Source organism: Capsicum annuum, chromosome 6 (assembly GCF_002878395.1).
Source record: "Capsicum annuum cultivar UCD-10X-F1 chromosome 6, UCD10Xv1.1, whole genome shotgun sequence".
NCBI lineage: Eukaryota > Viridiplantae > Streptophyta > Magnoliopsida > Solanales > Solanaceae > Capsicum > Capsicum annuum.
Genome location: NC_061116.1, coordinates 190,686,014 through 190,710,608, shown reverse-complemented (window position 1 = coordinate 190,710,608; position 24,595 = coordinate 190,686,014). Strand labels below are relative to the sequence as shown.

The window sequence follows — 24,595 nt, the reverse complement described above, 5'->3', positions numbered from 1 at the left end:
TGGGCCTAAACACTTGCCTTTCTTCTAAACTCGAAGAGTTTACAAACATGACTTGTATAGTCGATCACAAACATGAATTATGGTGTAGTGGTGGAACTGTTCAACCCTTAATCAAGTTTTAAATCGAATTTTGAATATGAAAAATATTTTGTTGCGGACATCACTTTTAGAACGGGTCTTGCAATGTATGAATCAAATTAATCGAAACTTCAATACGATTACTAAACACCGAATGAAAAAACAAGAAAAAATATCTTATAAAGACGACAGTGAGTACCTCTCGGTGGTTAATATAAAAATGTCAGAATACATCACGAGGTCCCTCAATTTGACACCTTCTTTTACTTTCGCACCTTAAATGTATGTTGTTCACTTTATGCACCTCAACCAGCGATCGGATGTGTCATTTTGGCACCTTTTGCATAATCTGCAAAAATCTTCTTTAATTGTAATACACGCATATCATATATTTTTGTAAATTATGTAAAAAGTGTCAAAATAACAGATCCATACGCTATTTGAGATGTTTAAAGCGAAAATGTCTATTTGAAATGTCAGAGGCAAAGATAATGTGGGTATATATATTTCGCCAATAAAAAACATATACTCAATTTTGTGGCTAATAATCCTTCTGTCCTATCCCTTATATTAAAGAGCAGAAAGAAAATCCTTTCTCATAATTTGTCGAATCACGTTGATATTTCTCCAAGTGTCTACGCAATAATTTTGCTTTTCTCTGGCTTTGAGGGCTAACTTTTTATTTCCAATGGCTGCACATTTTGCAAGAAGGTACGACATTAATTTCTTGATATATAATGTTTTACGATTAAGTGGCTTTGTTCTTTCAACTTGCCTTAAACGTAAATTCCTGCGCAGTTCTTGATCAGGTTTATTATCTTTTATACTATTCAATTAAGTAATTATTTTCGTATTTGTTGGACAATAAAATTTTTGAGATCGAAAAATGAATAATTCGAGACAAGGAAAAATGTATTGCAACAATCAATTTATTGATTTCAATATGTGAGTGTTACAATCTCTATGAATCCTCTGATTCGCCTTTTCAAATATAAATTTCAAGGGCTGAAAGCTTGATCTTGAATTTGAACTTGATTTGTTGATTTCAGGGATTTGATCTTAACTTGTGCTTGAATTCAAGGGGTTTTGAGCTTGTTCTTGAATATTGCGGTCTTGATGAACTTGATTTGAATGCTTGAGCTTTGTAGAGAAATTGTGGCGTTTGATCCATGAGCTTTTTCTTGCTTCTTGTTAGAGTTCCGGGGGTCCTTTTCTGAATAATGAGATCCCTATTTATAGTTGTGGAAAGGGGAATAGTCATGATGAAGATGAACTTTTTTTTGACCAATCAAATTTGAGTGATGTGACGCCTTTTATAGGCTTTGATTTCATGGGTCTGCTGCATCATTTTGACATGTGGCATGATCCTATTGGATCCTTCACTTGACTTGATATGCCATGTCATTTAACACGTGACGCTTATTTGGGCCTCTAGGATATGACAATATCTTGGGTTTAGTAAAGTGGACTCGTCATTTGTAGTTCAAACTAATGGACTAGCCCAATAAAGATTGAACTCTATTTAAATCCATATATGTTTGGATTTAAAAAATTAATCTAATTATATTAATCCGCAATATTTATTTGGGATAATATATTTTGAATTTAATATAATTTGAATTTCGTACGGATTTAAATTTAATAAAATTTTAGCACCCACAAATGGCCCCTACTTCAAGACTTGTCGAGACATTTAATCCTTTTGAGACTAAACTTGAAGTATGATTTATTTAAACATGTTTTCTTCGTGCTTCAAAGATTTTCATAAAGCTGAACCTATGCAATTTACATATTAATATTGCCTCTAAAAAAAATCTCCTATTTTTTTTCATGAATCTATACGTATGACCCGTTTGTGAGACATGATATCCCATTTAAAATAGATTTTGGAAAACTTTTTACCACCTTACTTAACTAGGAATAAAAATTTTTCACTTTGAATTTATATTGGAGAAGGAAACAATCCCCAGTTTGAATTTGTACGGAAGAAGAAAACAATCTTCAATTTAAATTTGTATTGAAGATGAAAACTCTTCCAATTTGAATTTATATTGGAGAAGAAAACAACTCTCAATTTGAATTTATATGGAAAAAAAAAAAATAACCCCCAATTTGAATTTATATGAAAGAAAGAAACAACCTCCAATTTATATTGGAGATGGAAGTTCTTCCAATTGGAGAAAGAAACATCCATCCTACAACTCTATAAAAGGATGTAGGTTCCCCACTTTTTCAATATCAATTTTGAATTTTCAAGCCATGAATAATATTGAGATAATTTCTTTCTCTCCTACTTTTCTTGTATTTTCGTCATTTTTTTTCAACATAACATCTTAGTGGTAGAAAATTCATATCTTATTGTAGGAATATCGAAATCATGAACCGTTTGATATTCCAGAAACTAGCCTTCGATATCTATAACATATCCAAAATTCAACTTAAAATTCCTTCAATAAAATTCTTGATAATTTTTTGAAGTTAGCCCTGAATTTTATCATCCTGAAAATTTTATATCTGCGCATTTTTACTAAAACTTTCATATCTTGAAGTAGGAACAATAAAATTGAAAGCAGATTGATTCTTGTAAAACTAGATACAAAGATCTACTTATATCTAGAATTCATAATTTAATACTTTCGAGATTATTTTAGGTATTATTCCAAAACCAGCATTGAGTTTTGATGCATCAACAATTTCAGATTTACGCGACGTCACCAAAACATTTATATCTCAATGTAACAGTATCAAAATTATGATCCACTTGATTCTATAGATGCCGGAAACATGTATATATAACATATCAAAATTTGGATTTTAAAACTTCTTGGATTGTTTTGGATGGTTTTCTTTGAAGTCAATCTTATATGTTGTCCGATAAAGGATTTCAGATTTACATCACCTCATCAAATAATTTATTTCTTGATGTGGGACCAAATAATTTACATCGCATATATAACCAAAGAGCGTTTTGATTGCTTTATTCTTATCAAGGCTTCTTGTCTCAATCCAAGTTGGTGATATACAACTTTTAAGATCGCAACGCTCTGACAAGTAATATCCTTTCTATTTGTGTTTTTACTTCATTTCTTGTTTCCTTCATTCTTTTTTTTTTGTTTTGAAGAATTAAAACAGATAGCAATATACAACAATTGGCCGGCTTAAGGTGTGAGATTATAACTTTGCCTCCGTCACCTTAAGACCGAAAGAATTTGCTTGAAGACGGTGGACACTGGCTTAAGGTGTGAGAGTTTAACTTTGCCTCCATCACCTTATGACCGAAAGATTTTGCTTGAAGACGGTGGACACCGGCTTAAGGTGCGAGAGTTTAACTTTGCCTCCATCACCTTAAGACCAAAAGATTTTGCTTGAAGACGGTAGGCACCGGCTTAAGGTGCGAGAGTTTAATTTCTCCTCCATCACCTTAAGATCGAAAGTTTTTGCTTTAAGAAGGTGGACACCGGCTTAAGGTGCGAGAGTTTAACTTCGCCTCTATTATCTTAAGACCAAAAGATTTTGCTTGAAGATGGAATGGTTTTCTTTAAGTAGAGGACCTTTTATCGATGCACTTATGCAATGGTATTCTTTAAGTATGGCCTCTTACATTAATGCACTTATGCAATGGTATTTTTTAAGTATGGCCTCTGAAATTAATGCACTTATGCAATGGTCTTCTTAAAGTACAGGCCTTTTCATTGTTGCACTTATGCAATGGTCCTTTTTAAGTATGGGCCCTTTTATTGATGCACTTATGCAATGGTCTTCCTTAAGTATGGACCCTTTTACTAATGCACTTATGCAATGGTCTTCTTTAAGTATGAGCCCTTTTCAATGGTCAAATTAAGGTGCAAAGGTACAAATCTTGTCCACCTTAAGGCATGGAAATTTCGATATCCTTTTAAGGATAAACCTGTGAGAGGCTAGCTTAAGGTGTAAAGGGACAAATCTTGTCCACCTTAAGGCATGAAAATTTTGATATCTTGTAAGGATAAACTCGTTAGAGTTAAGGTGCAAAGAGACAAATCTTGTCCACCTTAAGGCATGGAATTTCGATATTCTTTAAGGATAAACCCGTTAGAGGCCAGCTTAAGGTGCAAAGGAACAAATCTTGTCTACCTTAAGGCATAAAAATTTCGATATCCTTTAAGGATAAACCCGTTAGAGGCCAGCTTAAGGTGAAAAGGGACAAATCTTGTCCACCTTAAGGCATGAAAATTTTGAGATCCTTTTAGTCGTAGGCTTAGAGAACTTTAACATTCCAAATCCCATTGAAGGAACTATTTTTATTTTTGACGGGTTGCCCCCCATTGAGTTACAAATATTTAGAGCAAGTCCAAAATTTAATTAGAATAGTTTCATACTTGGCGTTCGTATGACGGATACTATAGGAACTTTTTTTTTTTACACTCATGCAACTGAACTCGGAATGAGATTCCAAGCTCCTGCGTACCTCAATGAAGAGGGTTAAGTCACAACGTAGTTCTGGGTGAGTGTTTTTTTTTTTGCGTCATAATTTTTGCCTAGGCCGCCTCTTTCGAGGTTTTCAACCTAGCGAATATTTTTTTCAAGCCGTACACAGTTTATACTCTTGCGGACCAAGAGTGAACATATAGTTTATACTCGTTCCTTAAGGAGTGTACACGCAGTTTATATTCGTGCCTTAAAGAGTGTACATGCAGTTTATACTCATGACTTAAGGAGTGTATATGCAGTTTATACTCGTGCCTTAAGGAGTGTACATGCAGTTTATACTCGTGCCTTAAGGAGTGTACATGAAGTTTACACTCGTGCCTTAAGGAGTGTCATCTTCCTTCAAGGATAGTACTTCTTTAAGAACTTGGCATTGATTGGGCCGATTTTCACTCCATCTGTATCAACAAGATTGTAAGCACCATTTGAATATGCCTCTTGTACAACATATGGTCTATCCCACTCTGGAGTAAATTTCTCCCCAGACTTACGAAAAGTAATAATGGGCCTTCTTACTGCAAGGACTTGATCAACAACTTGGAAGCACCTCAAACGAACTCTTTTGCTGAAAGAAAGAGATAGATGGGTTTGGTAACATTCAAGATTTTGTTGAGCCTCTAATCTCTTCTCATCAAGAGCTTATAATTCTGTAAGACACAATTTAGCATTTTCTTCATCAGTATGCTCTTCTTGAATAGTCAGTCTCAACGAAGGTATTTGACGCTCAAGTGACTGGACGGTTTCAACTCTAAAAGCAAGCGAATATGGGGTTGCTTGTGTTGGTGTGCGGTAAGTTGTTCTATATGCCCATAAAGATTCTTCCATTTATTCATTCCAGTCTCACTTGGACTTGGAAATGACTTTTTTCAATAGATTGCATAAAGTCTTATTAAACGCTTCGGCTAAACCATTGGCGGCAGCATGGTACATAGAAGACTTGCGTTACTTAAAGTTGAAGAGATCACAAATCTTATTCATCATCTTGTTATCAAACGGCTTGCCATTGTCGGTTATTATATATTGAGGGATTCCAAAGCAATAGATAATATTCACTCGGATGAAATTTGCAACATTCTCCTTCTTTACTTCTTTGAGAGCAATAACTTTGGCCCATTTTGAGAAGTAATCTGTTGCGGCCACGATGTATAAGTGTCCACCAGAAGATTTTGGTAGTTGACCAACAACATCTATTCCCCAAACATTGAATGACCAAGATGCTACATCTGAGTGTAGTACTTCAGGAGGTTGATGAATGAAATTTGCATGGAATTGACAAGCTTTGCATCTTCTAGCATAGTTCAAGCAATCTTTTACCATCGTCGGCCAATAGTATCCCATCATTTTAATATAAAAATGGAGCTTCGGTCCAGACTGATGTGATCCACAAACTCTTAAGTGTGCTTCTTCCAAAGCTTGAATTTCTTCTTCCTCTCCCAAATACCGCAAGAGTACTCCTTCAAATGATATTTTGTACAGTGTATCTTTGTAGTAAAGGAAGCGAGGTGCATGACGACGAATGCCAGTCATTCTTCTTGGATCCTCTGGAAGTATCCCATAACATAAGTAATCAATGATAGATTATCTCCAATCTTCTTTTGTAGCCTCAGAAACGACAACGAGGTATTCAACTTTATTTTCTTTATCCTCATTTGATGGAGGTACTACCCATTCTTGGCGGATAGTAACTTGCATCTGATTTGGAAGAGTCAGGGTTGAGGCCAAAACATCTAGGGCATTAACTTTCTTATTTTCTCTCCTTAGCATATGTTGGAGGGTTATTTCTCTAAGCCACCCCATCAACTTCTGTGCATAATCATGATATGGCCGTAGCTCAGGCTTTCTGACTTCATAGCTTTCCAAAAATTGTTTGATCACCAATTGGGAGTCACCAAAGACTTGTAACTGCAGTTATTTTATGTCAACAGCCATCTCAAGTCCAAGTATTAATGCTTGATATTCAGCAACATTATTAGAGCAATGGTTTGTTAGGCTAAAAGAGTATGGGATGACCTCTTCTTGTAAAGTGACGAACACCATACTAGCACCAGCTCCATCTCAATGTGCGACACCATCAAAGTACATCTTCCATGAGGGTCTATCTTCAATAACCATTGCATCTTCATCAGGAAGTTCATCAGAAAGTTCCCAATCATCAGGTATTTGGTGGTCTGATGAAAAGTCAGCCAATGTTTGTCCCTTTACAGCCTTTTGGGGAATGTACACGATCTCGAACTGTTGAAATTAAAGGTACCATCTTGCAAGTCGGTTACTAAGGACTGGTTTTGACATTACAAACTTGATAAGATTTGCCCTAGACACAAGACGAACAACATCAGCCTGAAAGTAGTGATTCATCTTTTGAATTGAAAAGGCCAATGCCAAACACAACTTTTTAATTGGAGAATACTTTAGCTTATTTGGCGTTATCATTCTGTTCAGCTAGTAAAGAGAGTTCTCTTTGCTTTCCTAATTTTCTTGAGCCAGTAGTGCTCCAGCTAACCTCTCTTGTGTCGCGATGTAGAGTATTAATAGTTTCCCAGGTATGGGTGCCGCAAGAACTGGTGGCTTCATTAAGTATGATTTGATACTCTCAAAGGCATTGCTACAAGTTTGTTCCTATTTGAAAAGAGTGTCCTTCTTTATAAGACGACTAAATGGTTGACACTTTCCAGCCAGGTTTGAGACGAACCTCCCTAAATATGCTAGCCTTCCTTGAAGGCTGTTTAACTCATAAATGTTTTGAGGCTCGGGCATCTTCAAAATTGTATCGACCTTGGATTGATTAATTTTAATTCCTCGGTGTCGCACAATGAACCAAGAAACTTTTCGAAAATAAACCAACTTTGGCCTAAATCGCCTTTGGGCTTGCTTAACAGAACGAGCACCATTCTTGATCGCCAACTGATGGACTACTACTTTTGGATCTAAGCCAGACATTTCCTTATAGCTCCACATGAAGACATCCATATATTCTTTGAGTATGTCCATATAAACGATTTCCTCCATCATTTCTAGAAACACATTCAAGTAAGTTGGTCTTGGGTCTTCATCGGTTCCAAGATTAACTTCCTTCAAGGGATCTATTGTGGCCTTTACTCCTTCTTCAAGTTATGACAGAGTCTCTCTGCCATCTTCTTCCTTTTGAGGATTATCGTCATTGATGGATATGTGGTAGCACCAAAAAGTATCTTCCATTAACCTTCATATGGGATGAGACATCATTCTCATTTTGGGTTGTAACATGATATGAGGAGCCAACACTTTCTTCATCTTCCTCACATTCCTTGGTATAAACCACAGTATGAGCCTTTTCTTTTAACACCTTATTGCATGAAACCACCAGTTTTGTCTGCCGCTTTATTCTATAAGGAATCAAACTTAGGAAATCCTTCTGGATCTTAGGCGATGAGTGCATCGTCGTACTTTGATGACTTCTCTAATGCTTGTTACTTCTCTTCTTATTTAGAGACCCAACCTCTTGAACATAGAAGTTTTTGCGGTTGATTCTCTAAGTCAGTCAAAGACAGAAGGCCTTTTGTTGGATGCAGTAGACTCCTCTTCTACAGTGATGTATTTACTAACCACCCTTCTTATGGAGATGCAAATTGGAAGTGGCTGTGTATATCCTAGGCCTTCACGTGCTTGCCTTTTTGTACCTTCTGCCGGAAGTGTACCCAACCTTGATGGCTCATTAGGATTATATCTAGCCTTTACAAATAACTTGTATGCATTTGGATCAAAGCCCTCTTTTGTATGCTTCGTAGGGAGTGTCATATCTTGTGGCGAATTTTGAGCCACAAACTCTCTAAGTAGCTTTATGGATAGATTTATTGCGTCAATCTTCCTGATAGGTAAAGTTAGCCCCTTTAGAATATTATCTTAGGCATCAGGTAGGTGATATTTCTCTTTCTTAGCCTTTGGCACGTAGCGATGAATAAGAATTGCTTTCTTTTTTGTATGTGTTTCTTTATTCAAAGTGAAGAGGGGCTTCCTGGTGGTGACTTTTTCAACAGTCACCGCGACCTTCTTAGATGCAAGATCTTCACACTTGGTCTTGGTGACATCTTAAACCCTTTTCTCATTCACAACATAATTTTTTAAATTGAATTTTGCATCGGCAAAATGTGACTCAGCTTCAGTGAATGGCTTGTCATCAACAACTATATTTCTTTCCACTTCACCTTCGAGGTACTTCAAGCATTGATAGTAAGAGTACGAAATAATTTTGTTCCCGTGTACCCAAGGCCTACCAAGTAATAAATTGTATGAAGTTTTGGCATCGATCACATACATCAATAGGGGTAGGCATATTTTGGTTTAAACCAAAAAACTAAATTAAAATTTAATTTTGATTTTGGTTTTTTGGTTTTTCGGATCAGATTCGGTTTGTAATTTTAAAATTTTGATTTTTCAATTTTATTTTTGGTTTTTTTTTTTTTTTAATTCGGTTAAACCGAAAAACAGAAATTTTATAAATAAATAAATAATATATATATTTTATTATATATATATAAATATATATATATATATTTATATATATATATATATAATATTTAGTAATTCACACTCACAATTAACATTTAACAGCAAATTCGCATACGCCGCAGACTGTTTATGGATTGTTTTAGTGACTTAAATATTTTATGGACTATTTTGGTGACTTTGGACTATTTTATGGACTATTTATGCAAAAAATATATTGTTTCATGGACTATTTTTGTGAGTTTTGTGTTGTTTTGTAGACAATTTATGCAAGGTTATATTATATGTAATGATTAATGACGTTATGTATTATGTTAAGCTTATGATTATTTCATTTCATTTAATCCATATTGAGTTCTTTATAGTTATTTCTATTTAGGAATGAAAAACAAATTTGAAAAAAATAATTTTTCTCAAAAAATTCATCAATTTTAAATGCTTAGATATGAAAAAGAGAGGCTAACTACTTTAATATTTCAAACCGAAATAAAAATCCAAAATAACCGAACCGAATTTGTAAAAATTGAACCAAATCAAATTTATTTCGATTTGGTTACGGGTGTCATTTTTGTCAATCCAAAAAATGATAAATTGAACTGATATTAAACAATCAGACCGAACCAACCGAATGCCCACCCCTATGCATCAATGCGTTTGATTGAAAATCAACCGTACGAATCCCCAACTTGATAGATCCCATGGCCCTCTGGCCCTCTTGGTTGAAGCTTTGGATCATTATACGACTTTCGTCTAGTTCGTTAGTAGCGATGCCAAGTTTCTTCATCGTGCGGATAGGCATGATGTTGATTCTAGATCCTTCATCAATCAAGATTCTATTATCTTTTTTCCTAGCACTTGACCTACCATGTACAAAGGACAATTCTGTAGGGCTCCTCCAAGCAGAAGATCATCATTTGTAAATATGATTTTCGTAACACATTTATGTGCCTCTTCGCCAAGAGTTTCAACAAGCTTTTCGGAAGATGAAGGAACTTCATGGGTAGATTCTTGCCCTTTACCCCCTCTTTGGCAGTATTAAAACAAGAAGCCTCAAGGTTGACTCGAGCAATCTTCGCACGAAACCAACTTGGTAAGAATTCCTCCAACGTTACTAGACACCGTGGTTTTTGAAGGTGAAGCTCTATTACGCTCATTCTTTTTGGAAGTTCAGCCAACTTCTGTTTCTTTGGTTTCTTCACCATTCTCTTTCTGGTTGGCTGCTCAAACGGCTCCTTTCGTAGACTCATCTTCTTGTGTCTGCGCCTGATCACCAGAGTCCAACCTTCATCATCGCCTTCATCAACTGAAGACTTGTTAGGCTCTAATATCCTCTTATTATGATCTTCGACATATATTTGGACTGGGTCGAGCGAGCCAAAAGTGATAGAGATTTGATAAGAACTGGTCATCTCATCGTCGAAGATCTTCTTCTCTTTTGCCAGTTACATGACTTTATCTTTAAAGACAAAGCATTTTTCCAGAGGATGACTTACGAGCCTATGATATTTGCAATAATTAGGGTCATTGGTCCTTCCAGTTTTGTTGGGAGGCTTCATCTCTGGGAGTTCAATGAGCTTATACTCAAGGAGTTCATCAAAAATCTCAGCAACATCAGAATCAAGGAAGGGATATTCCTTTTCTTGCATCTCCTTTAAAGTTTTCTAATTAGAACGTGCTCCAGAAGTTGCCTTCACACTTTGCTTCTTGCTCACCTTTGTGGTGACTTTTACAGGAGACACATCAACATTCATGGACTCCTTGTTGCCATTTTTAGGGACACACTTGCTCCATCTTTTGGGTTTCTACTTATCTTATCCCTTTTCCAGCAGAAAACATGCTTAACTCCATATCGTGAGCACGAGTAGCTAGCTCTTCAAAGGATTTAGGCTTAATGCCTTGCAAGATGTAGAGAAGCTCCTAGTGTATTCCTTGGACGCACATCTCTATTGCAGAAGCTTCGCTGAGCCTATCTTTGCAATTTAGGCTAGCATTTCTCTATCGATTGATAAAGTCAATGACTAGTTCATCCTTTTTTTGCCGAGTATTTGTGAGCTCTACCATGCTTACTGTACACCTTGTGCTATAAAAGCGATTTAAGAACTCGTGCTCCAATTGTTCCCAGATATCGATGGAATTGGGCTCAAGGTTTGTGTACCAATCAAAGGCGTTTCCCTTTAGGGAATGAACAAACTATTTGACAAGATAGTCACTGTAAGTTCCAGCATTGTTACATGTCTCAACAAAGTGTGCGACATGCTGTTTTGGGTTCCCTTTGCCCTCAAATTATTGAAATTTGGGGGGTTGATAGCCGACAGACATTTTGAGGCTTTCTATTCTCGCAGTGTAGGGCTTGACATACGCAAGGGAAAACTTGGTGACAATATCATACTTTTCTTTAAGGGTCCCTTCAATGAATTCCTTCAATTGCTCAATCGGGATCATCCCTTCAGAAGAAACTTGTACCTCTTTAGTCGGTGGTGTTTGGTTCATTGGATGTCCTGTCAAGTGATCCGTTGGAGTTTTTTTGGTGCATGGCTAGATTTTCCATCTATTAGGCCTTCCACCCTATCCACTATCTTATCAATCCGAGCATCTTGATTCTGAATATATTTGGTCAGGCTCTCAATTGCCTTTGTCAGATTTACAAGTTGCTCCTCCATAGATGAGGCATCAGTCACCATTGCTTGCATAATCACTGGAGATGTTGGAGAGTAGCATGGATTATCGCACAAGTTGATCTTTGAAGTACTCAACTTATGTGGTGTAGTCAGAGATGATGAGTTGCTTGAACGATCTTCGCTTTTTGCGCCAGAGTGTTTAGAACCGGAATGCTCAAGTAGAGCTAGAGTCTTCTTAAGCGATTTTGTCACACTGCTTTCTACTTTTAAATCACTTGCATAGGACTTCGTTCCTTTTGGGTTAAAGATCCAAAAACTGGAGTTAGCGCAGACGACACTGGATGTGTTTGTTGTTCTAGCAAGCCTGCCTTGCTCCTCGTGACAGCTCCTAAGCTTCCGAAAGTAACACCAAGGATGCTTTCTACTTCAGCAGAGAACTTTGATCAGCAGTCTTGGAAGCAATTGATTGAGAGTTGACCTTCTTGAAAGTCATTTCAATGTTGTTGAACTTTGCAGTTAGAAAAGTTGAGATGAGAGGTAGAGATTCTCCCACTGGGTGTGTCAGAATTTGTTGAAAAATAAAATTCTCGTGACTGAAAAATGAATAATTCGAGACAAGAAAAATATTTTGCAATAATCAATTTATTGATTTCAATATATGAGTGTTACAATCTCTATGAATCCTCCGATTCTCCTTTTCAAATATAAATTCAATGGATTAAAGCTTGATCTTGAATTTGAACTTAATTTGTTGATTTGACGAACTTGATCTTGACTTGTGCTTGAATTCAAGGGATATTGAGCTTGTTCTTGAATATTGCGGTCTTGATCTTGAGTCTTGATTTGAATGCTTGAGTTTTGTAGAGAAATTGCGGCGTTTGATCCATGAGCTTTCTCTTGCTTCTTGTTAGAGTTCTGAGGGGTCCTTTTCTGAATTATGAGATCTTTATTTATAGTTGTGGAAAGGAGAAGAGTCATGATGAAGATAGACTTTCTTTGACCAATCAAATTTGAGTGACGTGGCGCCTTTTATGGGCTTTGATTTCACGGGTCTGCTGCATCATTTTGACATGTGGCATGATCCTATTGGATCCTTCCCTTGGCTTGGCATGCCATGTCATTTGACACGTGACGCTTATTTGGGCCTCTAGGATATGACAATATCTTAGGCTTAATAAAGTGGGTTCATCATTTGTAGCCCAAATTAATGGACTAACCCAATAAATATTGAACTCTATTTAAATCCATATATGTTTCAACTTAAATAATTAATCCAATTATATTAGTCCGCAATATTTATTTGAGACTAATATATTTTGAATTTAATATAATCCGAATTTCATATGAATTTAAATTTAATAAAATTTTAGCGCCCACAGTATCATCATTAAATTTTATAAATATTCCTCATTTAACTCAATCCAACTCACTAAACTAAATAAACCCTTTCCAAATTAAAAGCGAAACACTTTTCAAACTTTCTTCATCTCCTTCCTCTTTAGAAACACTCCATTGTTTTATCACAAAAGTAGGCACCATTTCTCAAAGATATTCTTATCTCCTTTCCCTTTCTCTCTATCTGATTTTTTCAGTTTCCACTTTTGGCATTATTGTATACTCTAATAATTGTATATGCCGATTGTTGTATAAGCTTTATGCATTAGAGATTTCTTTTTTAAAATAAAAAAAATAAAACATACTCAAATAGAGACAATTTTTTAGTCACTTGTGAAAGGGAGTTTGTAAAAGAGAGGCTAAGCCTGACCATTTACTACAAGATTTAAGCTTGTGAAAATGACAAATTATCCAGGCTAAAGGGCCAAAGCTAGAAAAAAGGTGATAAATTGTAGTAACAAAAGTAAAGAGTATATTTGATTTTTTTCGTAAATGGGTAATTGAAGTTGATTTGGGGGAAATCTTCAAATGACGGATTTATTTATTAAGTTTAGTAGTCGTTTGGTGATGAAAATTATTTTTTAAAAAAAAAAATTATTTTACTTTAGCGAAAAAGTGAAAATAAGATACTTTGGTCATGAAAATTTTAAATACAATTTCAAATACTTCTCTCACAAAATTTTAAAAACATCTTTAATTTATATTCATGACGAAACACAACTCCAACTTTAACTCTAAAAAATTATGATTTTCATGATCAAACGGAATCTTAATAAAAGAACGGGTACAAATAGCGGAATAATATAACTGAAGATAAAATTGACAAATAAATGAAGATAGAGGGGGTATATCTACCTTTTTTCTGTATCATTAGGTTAGGTCGACTGATACTAAAACTTTAAATAGCAAGTCTAATAGAAAATAGGGTGACAACCTGTTATAATTTATTAAAGAGAAAAAATCAAATTTATCATTTTATTTTAAAATTTTGATTAAATACATCCATTATTATATTTTGGATTAAATTTAGCCTTGTTATTATACTTTGAGATTAAATTTATCTTTTTATTTTGAAAAATTGGTTAAATATATTCTTCGATATATGTTGGGGCTAAATGTACCCTCGATGTCATACTTTATGGTCAAATTTACCATCGTTGTTAAGAAATTTTTCACAAGAATCCTTCCTTTAACAGAAAAGTCCAAATCAATGTTAAATGCATCTTTTTAAAAATAAAACACACTCTCTAATTTAACTCGCCAGATACGGCTCGAGCCATAAAAAAGACACATATAAATATACCGTCCTCAGCTCTGTTGATCAAATTTTTTCAACGATGTTAAGCCACTGAATATTTATTAGTGCATAGCTCATGAAAATTGAATCTGCATCAGTGCAAACACAAACAAATATAACCCTCCTCAGTTCATTGATCTGAATCGTGTAGACACAAATAAATATAACCCTCCTCAGTTCATGAATTTGCATCAGTATAGAGCTCATGAAAATTGACAATTAGCAGCCAAATACAATAAATAAGGTCCACAAAATATTTCTATGGATGATTGAGTTAAAATGTCTTCTTATGTGTTAGTCGTGACATCTCTTCATTCTTATATATACAATTTAGATCTACACAAATTTTTTCATCGTGTCATTTGTTAAGAAAGCTTATTCACTGATTCTAGAATTTAGATGCACATATATTTGCATATCAAATTTTAAAATTTGAATATAATTGAAATAGGAGCAGAGTTTATAATAAACATTTTGTCTAGTTCCATATTTATGAGTTATCTCATTTCATTTTGCTTTTTTCTTTCATTTGTAAACAACATGCGAGTGTTGTGCGTTGATAGGGAAATATATTTGTTCATTGAAAAAATTCGACCAACAAAACTAAGGAATGGGTATATTTATTTGTGTATTTTTTATGGGTTGGATCAAGCGGGTTAGATTAGGGTATGTTTTATTTAAAAAATGAGTAATTTAACGTTGCTTTGGGCTTTTCTGTTAAAGGAAGATTACATGAAATTTTTTTTTGGAAAATTTTCAGAAATAGCAACTCCGTAGCTTTAATTATAACTTTTATAGCAACAGTTTCATAATTACGAAAAATAGCAAATTGTATTTGTATTTAAGTAAAATGTTGTTATATAAATACATATACAAATATATATTTATTACTCATAAATACATATGCACAACTGAAAAATACATATTCTTCTATTACTATGAAGTGGGTAAAATATTGCTACTTTTACTATAAGTTGCAATTTTGAAGAAGTGTTGCTATTTATTGTAATTATAGTCTTAAGGATTCTAGTTTCTATAATTTTTCCTTTTTTTTTAACAAGGATAAATTTGGCCCCAAAATATAACATCAAAGATAAATTTAGCCCTAATATATGACAAAGGGTATATTTAGCCAATTTTTCAAAGTAAAAGGGTAAATTTAGCCTCAAAGTATGATAACAAGGTTAAATTAGACCTCAAATTATGACAAAGAATATATTTAACCAATTTTTCAAAGTAGAGAGGTAAATTCGATTCTTTTTTCATTATTAAATTGTATTTATTGTGTAAATATTTTTACTCTCCCATCGTAAGTGGTTTTAAGTTTTGATCCAATTTTATGATGAGTAATCGGGAAAAATAGTAATTCAATTGGTTGATTAGGTAAACTTTCGCTTTATTGATAAAAATTCAATTTTCTACGTATAATTCTCTTCTCATTTCTCCTACCTATTTTTTTATTTTATTTATTTTATATAAAAAAAGAGTTTAAAATAGAACTTTTGTCTAGCGTGCTACATAAATACTATGACATTAATTTATACTATATCATTTTGATGTGGAAACCCGTACAATTTGGTAATTTTTGACTATCATAAAAAATAATGGGAAGAGGAAATACAATATAAAGTATACAAAGGATTCGTTGGGTTATAAGAGGCCAAATTTACTCCTATTACATACTTTCCAATGGTGTGAGAAGTATAAGGGGTCGTTTTGTTTGGTGTGTAAGAAAGAACGTAAAATATAGTATATTAGGAATACTAGCATTAGTTATATTTATATTTTTTATCTAGTGTAGATCCCATTAGTTTTTTCTTACTCCTGAATAGTGAAATTGGTTTGATTTATTAAAAATAACATGTATTGCATACTTTCTTAAAAAGTACTTGTCTATAAAAATAAGCTCCATAAATATAATGAAAAAAGATTTTAGGGGGCAATTATGTCTTTATCATGTTAATGCATGCATATAACTTTGGTTTACTAGAAAATGAGGACGTTGGGGAACTGAACTGCATATAGCGTATTGTTATTATATTTTTCAAGTTACTATATAAGATTAATGTCAAGCAAAATTATCTTTTCTTGTGATTAACCTAATGGTACACAAAACATAAAAACAAAATGAAATATCAAAATAATGTTGGTGATTATTATAAACTTAGGTTAGAAGGTAAAGTTGCAATCATAACTGGTGCTGCTAGTGGCATTGGTGAAGCTGCTGCAAGACTTTTCTCGAGACATGGAGCTAAATTGGTGATTGCAGACATTCAAGATGACTTAGCTCAAAAAGTTTGTGATAATTTGGATGCATCATCAACCACCTTTGTTCACTGTGACGTTACAAAAGAAGAAGACCTAGAAAATGTGGTGAACGTTGCAGTATCCAAGTATGGAAAGCTCGACATCATGTACAACAATGCTGGTATTACTGGAGAAATAAAATTCAACATTCTTGATAATGAAAAATCTGAATTTGAGAAAGTCATTGGCATTAACCTCGTAGGTATGGAATACCTGTTTTTTCTACTCGTGTTACGGATAAATTCTGATTTTTATTGTTACTGCATATTTGATAAAGTGAAATGGTTGTGCTTACGATAGCTATTTATTTACACGAGAAATATGCTATAGCCTATGTATTTATTAGTTTTTCAGAACTATATTATTACAAGTTGAATTATAATATATGGGCCATTGAATGGTTTAACATATAATAATTCATTGAATTTATAAAGATTCGCTATATATTGAAAAGATCAAAAGCACACTGTTATAAACCAAACGGGAGAGCCCAACCCAAAAGACTAGTAGAACTCATTTGGCTTATAATCCCCTTATCATTTCTCTATTTTTTCAACGAGGGACAATAGGTTCATAACACACATATAATTAAAGATTGAAAACACTTAATTAGATATCACGAGAAAATTCTTCAGTTATAAATATTTTAAAGATTTAATACATAAATTTTCTTGTCAGGTACATTTCTGGGGATTAAACAAGCAGCCAAAGTCATGATCCCCCGGGGACAAGGTAGCATAATTTCGACTACTAGTGTTGCTGCATCAGTAGGTGGTGTTTGTCCTCATGCCTACACGAGTTCAAAACATGGCGTGTTAGGACTCACTCGGAATACTGCAATTGATTTAGGACGTTATGGCATTCGTGTGAATTGTGTGTCGCCATACGCTGTTCTTACGGAAGCGGCTTTAGTAACCTTAAAAGAGATGGGTAAAAAAGGTTCAAATATTTATTCTACCTTAAATGGTGCTACACTTACTCCCAATGATGTTGCTGAAACTGCTGTTTTCCTAGCAAGTGATGAGTCCAAGTATGTGAATGGCCAAGATTTTATTGTTGATGGAGGATTCACTGTTGAGAATATAGGTTTATCAATGTTCAAGTAATTAATTTTACCTAACTAATGTAAGAGAAAATAACAAAATGATCTATATCGGATATTTTTGTTACTTTCTGATGTGGTTTGGTTCACCTCAATAAAAGTCATGTTTACTTCTTTTCAGTAAAAATTAGAAGTCATATTCATTTATTTTAGACATAATACATGAGCGATATGGCACTTAACTTGGTCCCTGACATATATGTTCTCCAACTTGAAGTGTGTGCAAGTAGATATTTAAATATAAAAATTGAACAAAGAGATATAAGTATCAAGTGAAGCTAAATTAAACGATACATTTATCAATTATGCATTTATTTTTTCTGTTTCTTCAGTCATATTAGTGTTGAGTGTCGTGTGATAGTGACTTCTCAATAAACTATTGAAGCAAAAATCAAGATCCGAGAAGATATTATTTTTTCTTTTTCCTCTATCATTGTATGTGTGGTCCCTCTAATGGACTAGAATGAAGAAATATCTTTTGTCCAAATTATGTGAATTTCTGATTTTCTTTTGTTGCCATTATTGTTTAATGTGTGGTTTGTTGATATAAACAAATATTAACCGCGGCAAGGATGCACTCATTTGTAATAATTATCCAAGAAAAGACTTGTTAGGATGATAAATACCTTTTATTTTAAAATTTTAGATTGTGTTTGATTGATCAGGAGAGCAAAAAGATAGAACCTCGTATCGGAGAAAAAAATTATAAGAGTTAGTCACCGCTGAATTTTTCTCATTCGGGGATTACATTTCAATTTATGCAACTTTGCCAAGTGACGAGCCTTGGGATGTGTTTGGCATGGAGGATATTGTTTTTAATGAATTTTCTTTTTGATAAATATTTTTTTTTTTGCAAAGTGTGTTGGTCCTTTCGTACATTATAAGTGTACGTGATTATTTAAGTAATAAAAGATGTTGATTTCAGATATCGTATTTACTGAGATTTGACAAATTAATTTCTAGTTTGAATTCTTATACGGATTATTCAGTAAGTGATCAATAATAAAGAGTGATTTGTTTGTTCTGAAAGTAAATAAAAACAATTGTAGCAAGCTGTGAATTAATTGTGTTGTAATTTAGATAAGGAAAAAGATCTAGGCTTGCGGTATTTTGATAATCCAAATAAACTATCCAATCATACACCTAATTTGATTTTCTGAGTTACTAGGTGCAAGTTAACTTTAGCTATATGGAGTGTTTTTCAACAACTGTAGACTATCTCTAATGCCTATATTTCTATTGTCATCGATTAATAGTGAAGTGCATGAAGATATCGTCCGTATCAACTAAGTTAGGTCACATGATATATTTCTATCCTCGGTGACAATTCGATTCTCTTGGCCTATAAGGTTCACAAGCTAGTCATATTTTCTCTTTTTACACTTGTCATTCCCTTTTCTAATTTCAAGAAATAAACCCTAGATATTGTTCGTAAGGTGATCAATAAAATGAATAATTAAGAGTAAGAAGAAATAAATAACTCAATAGATGAAAATCAAAATAGATAATATGATTATCAATTAACAACTTTCATGTTAAACTACAACCCTAGAAATTAAAAAATTTAACTACTCATGAATCTCTTTGGAAGAAGAGATTTCATGATTTTATAACGTAGAAATCGAAAATAAAATAAAAGAAATAAACTAAATCTTATTTGAGTTTTGCCGTAACTTTTGGCTTTCCCAAATAAGTTGTGTTTGATAAAAAAAATGTGTGAGGAGACTTTATGTTGCTCAAATTATATCTCTAAACAAAGTATAAAGCAATCACTGATCAAATATGGAATCCAACTGGGTTGAGTTCGATCGCACGAAAAATAGTTCGAAATATCAATCAAGATGTATGTTGAAAAAATCAATAACATATTTCATTAAAAGAAGAGTGTTTGCAAAGAAATAATTCAATAGTAACGGTCGATGGTTTGTTGAATTTGTAATCAGTATGAGAGAGGCACTAGGACTGTGTTTTTCAATAACTTCATAATGTCACATGTTCTTTGTACTCGATAATCTCTCCCGGTGTTCGGCACATAGAATTGATAGATTATGTATATTTAGAACAACTTTACGCTCTTGTCTAAGCAATGTCCTCAAGTAAGTTTTCTCTTCTCTTGAGTTTGCGTTACTAACCTCTATCTTGAATTTTGGATTAACTCTGTCGAATTATCGGTTCAATCTAGTAAGTGGAGGTTGATATTTTCAAGTTTTTGTTATTCATTTCTTTTTTTTCATCCGTTACTGATCCTTTCGTTCAAAGTAAAGATAAGGCAAGTTCTAACATTGTACACTATTAAAAAGCAATCAAATCCAAGAAAATAATAATAGATGCATAAACATCAGTTGAGAATTACTTCGTACTTCAGACTTTACTTTAGTGACTTAAACAAAATAGACATAACATTTAGGCAAATTGAATCATCTTTGTTTTAAAAATATATTTAGTGTGTCTTGTGACACTTGATCAAAGTTGAATGATTTCTTTATCACAAAAATAGTTTAGTGGCTTTATGGTATACTAATTATGCAAAGCAGAGTGGATTTTATGATATAAAAATAAATTTAGTGGCTTTATGCAATAAATAAAAGATAATTAACCATTAATGAGACAAGATGCTAAGATTAATTACACGTGTTACTGATATATTTGACAACTATAGTTATTTAGGTAATGTTATGAAATATAAAGTAAAAATAAGAAGAATGGAGGGAGAAGAAAGAATAATTCTTTATTTTTCTTGAGGAATTCTTGAGGGGTATATCACAATGAAGGAAAACCCCTTTATTTACAGGGAAAAACTAATCTTCTGATTTTTAACTTTTTCATAAATAGATATTCACTATATGGTAAAATAGATATTCAATATATATGGTAAAATAGACATTTACTATATATGGTAATACATTTATAACACTCTCTCTGGAATGTCTAATTAATAGATAATGTGTCTCGTTAAAACCTTAATAGAAAAAAATCTAGTAGGAAAAATCTATGAAAGAAAAAGAGTACACATCTCTAACAATACGCATATAGGCTGCCTCATTAAAAACCTTACAAGAAAAATTCAGTAGGACAAAATTTCGTAAAGGAAAAAGAGTATAACGCGTATTAACTCCCCCTAATGAGAACATCTTTGAACCTTTGCATCCCGATTTTGTACACAATCTTCTTGAAAGTTGAAGTTGAAGGAGAGTTGGTGAATAAATCAGCCAAATTGTCACTTGACTGAATCTGTTGCACGTTAATATCATCATTATTTTGTAGCTTGTGTGTATAGAAAAGTTTTGGCGAATATGCTTCGTTCTATCTCCTTGAATCCTTCCTTAAGTTGTGTTGTGCATGCTGCATTATCATCATAAAAAAACATAGGTACTTTGTCACATTTTAAACCACATTTTTCTTAGATGAGATGTATTATTGACCTCAGCCATATACATTCTCAACTTGCTTTATGAATAACTATCGTCTTAGCATAATATGAATGTCATGTATGGTTTATCCCTTTTTGACTTTGAAGGATTGAAAACCTTTGATTTCGACCTTTTAAAACTATTTCAAAACTTTAAAGGAAATTTTGAAATAATTTAAGACATTACAGAATCGCCACTTGATTCTTAAAGAAAATATCAAGAAAGACTAAAGGTGTTTTAAAGACTTGAAATCAGAAATAAATCTTTAAAATTAGAGGAAAAGGGTAAGGTTCAGGTAACGCCTTGAGAAGGTTTTTAAGGCATTGAAAAGCGCCCGTTAAAAATGGTTGACCAAAAGAAAATTTTGATTGATTTGACTAGGTTAGAAAATGTGGCTTTGTAATATCACGAAGTTCAAAATCATTTGCAAATATGACATTTAGGGGTCGTTTGGTACAAAGAGATGTTATCCATGAATTAACAATACAAGGATTAGTAATGTGGAGATTAGTAATGCAGAGATTAGTAATACAGAAATTATTTTTTATCAAGTGTTTGATGTATTATATTAAAACATAGATATATCATGTATTGTGTTTGGATTTAAAACTCTACAAAATCCTTTTTACAACTATACCCTTAAATTTTTTTGGAATTTTCTACTTCATTTAACTAATCAAATTACTCACCCTTTGCATGATCTTATAGAAAAGTTAAAATATGAATAATAATTTTTACTTTGCTTAGTTGAACATTTATTTTTTTCTAAAAAAAATTGAGTCTATTTGATCAAGAAAAATTAAAAACAACAAATAATTGTCATATTATACAGAAATAATTTTTAAAAATGCAAAAGCACATTATATAAGAACATCACAGATCATTGATAATATAGTTTTAGATTTTCAAATTATATATTTATTTGACAATAATCTTTTCTATATAAATTAATCCATTTGTAAATTAAACAATTATAGAATAGCATAAATGTAGTTCTCATTAGATGCTATCAACCAATATAAGGAAAAAAATGATATTTAAGCATTTGATCAGTATACGCAAAGAAAAGAGAGGTTGCAAATTAATGTAACATAACAATCAAATTTTTAGTGATTAGATTTAAAATAGAACTAAAAGAAAAAATTTAATAAAAAAAATTGAGGAGTAGTTAAGTCATTTAATTCTCTTATCCTTGTATTATCATGCCATGGATAAGTAATCCCATAGTTTCCTAGGTATAAGATAATACACCATATGGTGTATTAGTTATCCATGGATAAAAAGGGATTAAATTAAGTTGTGCAACCAAACGATGTATTAGGTTGGATTAGATTTTAATACATGGACCGTTTTAAATAATACATCCTACCAAACGTGTCCTTATTTTATTCAAGTGAAAAAATTGATCATTTAAATTAAGGAGAAATTTTTCCAAAAGAAAAGTTTAACTTAAGCCCAATTCTTTTATCAATTTAAGAAAATAAACAATTTATAAAGTTTTACAAATTATAAAAAGGTTTTCACCTTTTGTAAGGAAAATTTATTTTTTATATCGAGGAGAATTTTCTTTTAACTTAAATAAGCCACTTTAGCACATGAACAAAATAAAATGCCTTTTTTCCAGAGGATTATTCTAAAGGAAGAAAAACTTAAAGAGGCTTGTTTCATTAACCAGAATTTAGCCTACATGAAGTAAAATAGAAATTACAATTTGAAAGGGAATATATTTCGATTTAACAAAATTTAGGAATTAATTACATTCAAGTATTCAAGCATGAATTACACATGAAAATATATAAACAAATAAATAGAGGAAGTTAAGGAAAACGGGTTTTGAACCCATTTGAACGAACCTGTACGGCTTCAATCCTCAAGTTTACAGGCTAAATAGGTCCATTTTCAATTTTTATTCACCTTGATCTACAAGCCTGTATGCTAGCTTCCAACTATAACGTTTAGCTAGGCATTTTCCTGAACTTCGGATTTTAGGACCTTTGATAGGTTGGACTTCGAATAATGTAGGCCTTGTTGGCCCATTAATGAAGTGCATGGGATAAGGTCCAGGGTACTCATGCCGATGTCACATGTGGAAAAAAAAAAGATAAAGATTAGCATGCGTAGGTAGACCTAAATAAACACGATGCAACAATAAGAGAACGATTCATGCTTAGGTTGTTTTAACACGCAGTTAAACACATTGTTAACCATAACAAATTACAATTCGGTGACTGGAGCAATTTTAAATAAAGAAATGCATCTTCTCAATCCAAATTTACGCAAACAAAGTGTGATGTGATTGTAAATATCCAATTAACTTTTTCACCAACAGGTTTAATCATTTGCTCAAAATGTCAAAATTTTTCTTACAAACCTTCTCTTCCAAAGAGGCAAAGCAAACTCTCCACGAATAACACGTGAGCTTGGATTATTTGCAATATCGAACAAAGGAGGAAATGATTAAAATGCTACGACATATTAATGCAAAGATTAGTTCAGACTTAAGATATATTAACTAGAAGATATACCAATTGCTACGGAAGTTTGGGAATCAATTTTGAAATTAGAGATTACGGACAGAGTGATAGGCCGAAATCCTGTCTGGGAAGATCGCCCAAACTTCAAGTTAAACACACAGGCATGCCGACAATTGTTACGTCGGCAAAACAAATTAATGCGACCACCTCACTCATTCTAAAATACATACAAATTTATCTACAACAGGATATATGATGAGGTGCGACATGTCAATCAAGCTAACATTTGAGAAACTCTAATGGTTCTTCACAGTAGATGGAATTTCAGATAGCAAATACAGGGAAAATTTTCAATGCGATGCAACAGACACAAGGAAAGAAAAATAAGGTCATACGAGATAATATATTGATTCTAGGCCTATCATAGGTTCATTTTTAGCCAACCAAAAATGGGTGTTTTGAAGGGAAAAATTCAGCTTAAGCTCAACCTCATATGCTTCAAACCCATTAATGGAATTTTGGAATAAAGCTGAGCCATGAGCAAGGCATACTTTATCCAAATTCCCAACTCTACTCCCACCTCAAACCACTTATAGAAATCGATCAACAAAGGGATGTGAACGTAGAGGTAATAGCATCTAAACATAGAAACATACACCCTCAACTTGACTAGTCACGTTAGACCATGACAAAAGAGATCATCGAGGGTTCATCAGACTAGAACCTTGCCTCATTCTACGTATAATTTCATTTATCCTAATTGAAGTCATGAATCGAAAGATCATACAATGAACTGTCCGTTTAACACAGATTTAAAGAGACGATTGTAGGCACGTTTCTTTAATCAAGATAAAAGAGAGCATTTAGGCTTCACTTATTAATAAAACAAGCAGAAACCATGTCAAACACAACACCTGTGGACGATATATTGGTAACTAAACAAAGCATGGATGATGTTTCATTTA

The 24,595-nt window shown here is 33.1% G+C and overlaps 1 protein-coding gene across 2 annotated transcripts; it reads left to right on the top strand.

Moving 5' to 3' along the window:
• The first annotated feature begins 553 nt into the window (after window positions 1-553).
• On the top strand, window positions 554-17,860 carry LOC107872817 (secoisolariciresinol dehydrogenase). Of its 2 annotated transcripts, none has more exons than XM_016719431.2 (3): window positions 554-789; window positions 16,506-16,846; window positions 17,323-17,860. In XM_016719431.2, exons 1-3 carry the CDS (start codon window positions 767-769, stop codon window positions 17,748-17,750), a joined length of 792 nt encoding a protein of 263 aa, XP_016574917.1. In that variant the 5' UTR covers window positions 554-766; the 3' UTR covers window positions 17,751-17,860. The 2 variants fall into 2 exon arrangements, with proteins under 2 accessions (XP_016574917.1, XP_016574918.1); XM_016719432.2 differs by having other exon boundaries at window positions 596-789; window positions 17,350-17,860.
• The last annotated feature ends 6,735 nt before the right edge of the window (window positions 17,861-24,595 follow it).

Bases quoted from the DNA above. Each gene is read 5' to 3' on its own strand.
- LOC107872817 (XM_016719431.2), top strand. From the start codon at position 767: ATGGCTGCACATTTTGCAAGAAG. The intron at 790-16,505 runs GTACGACATTAA...TTATAAACTTAG, and splicing joins GCTGCACATTTTGCAAGAAG to GTTAGAAGGTAAAGTTGCAA. The intron at 16,847-17,322 runs GTATGGAATACC...TTTTCTTGTCAG, and splicing joins CATTGGCATTAACCTCGTAG to GTACATTTCTGGGGATTAAA.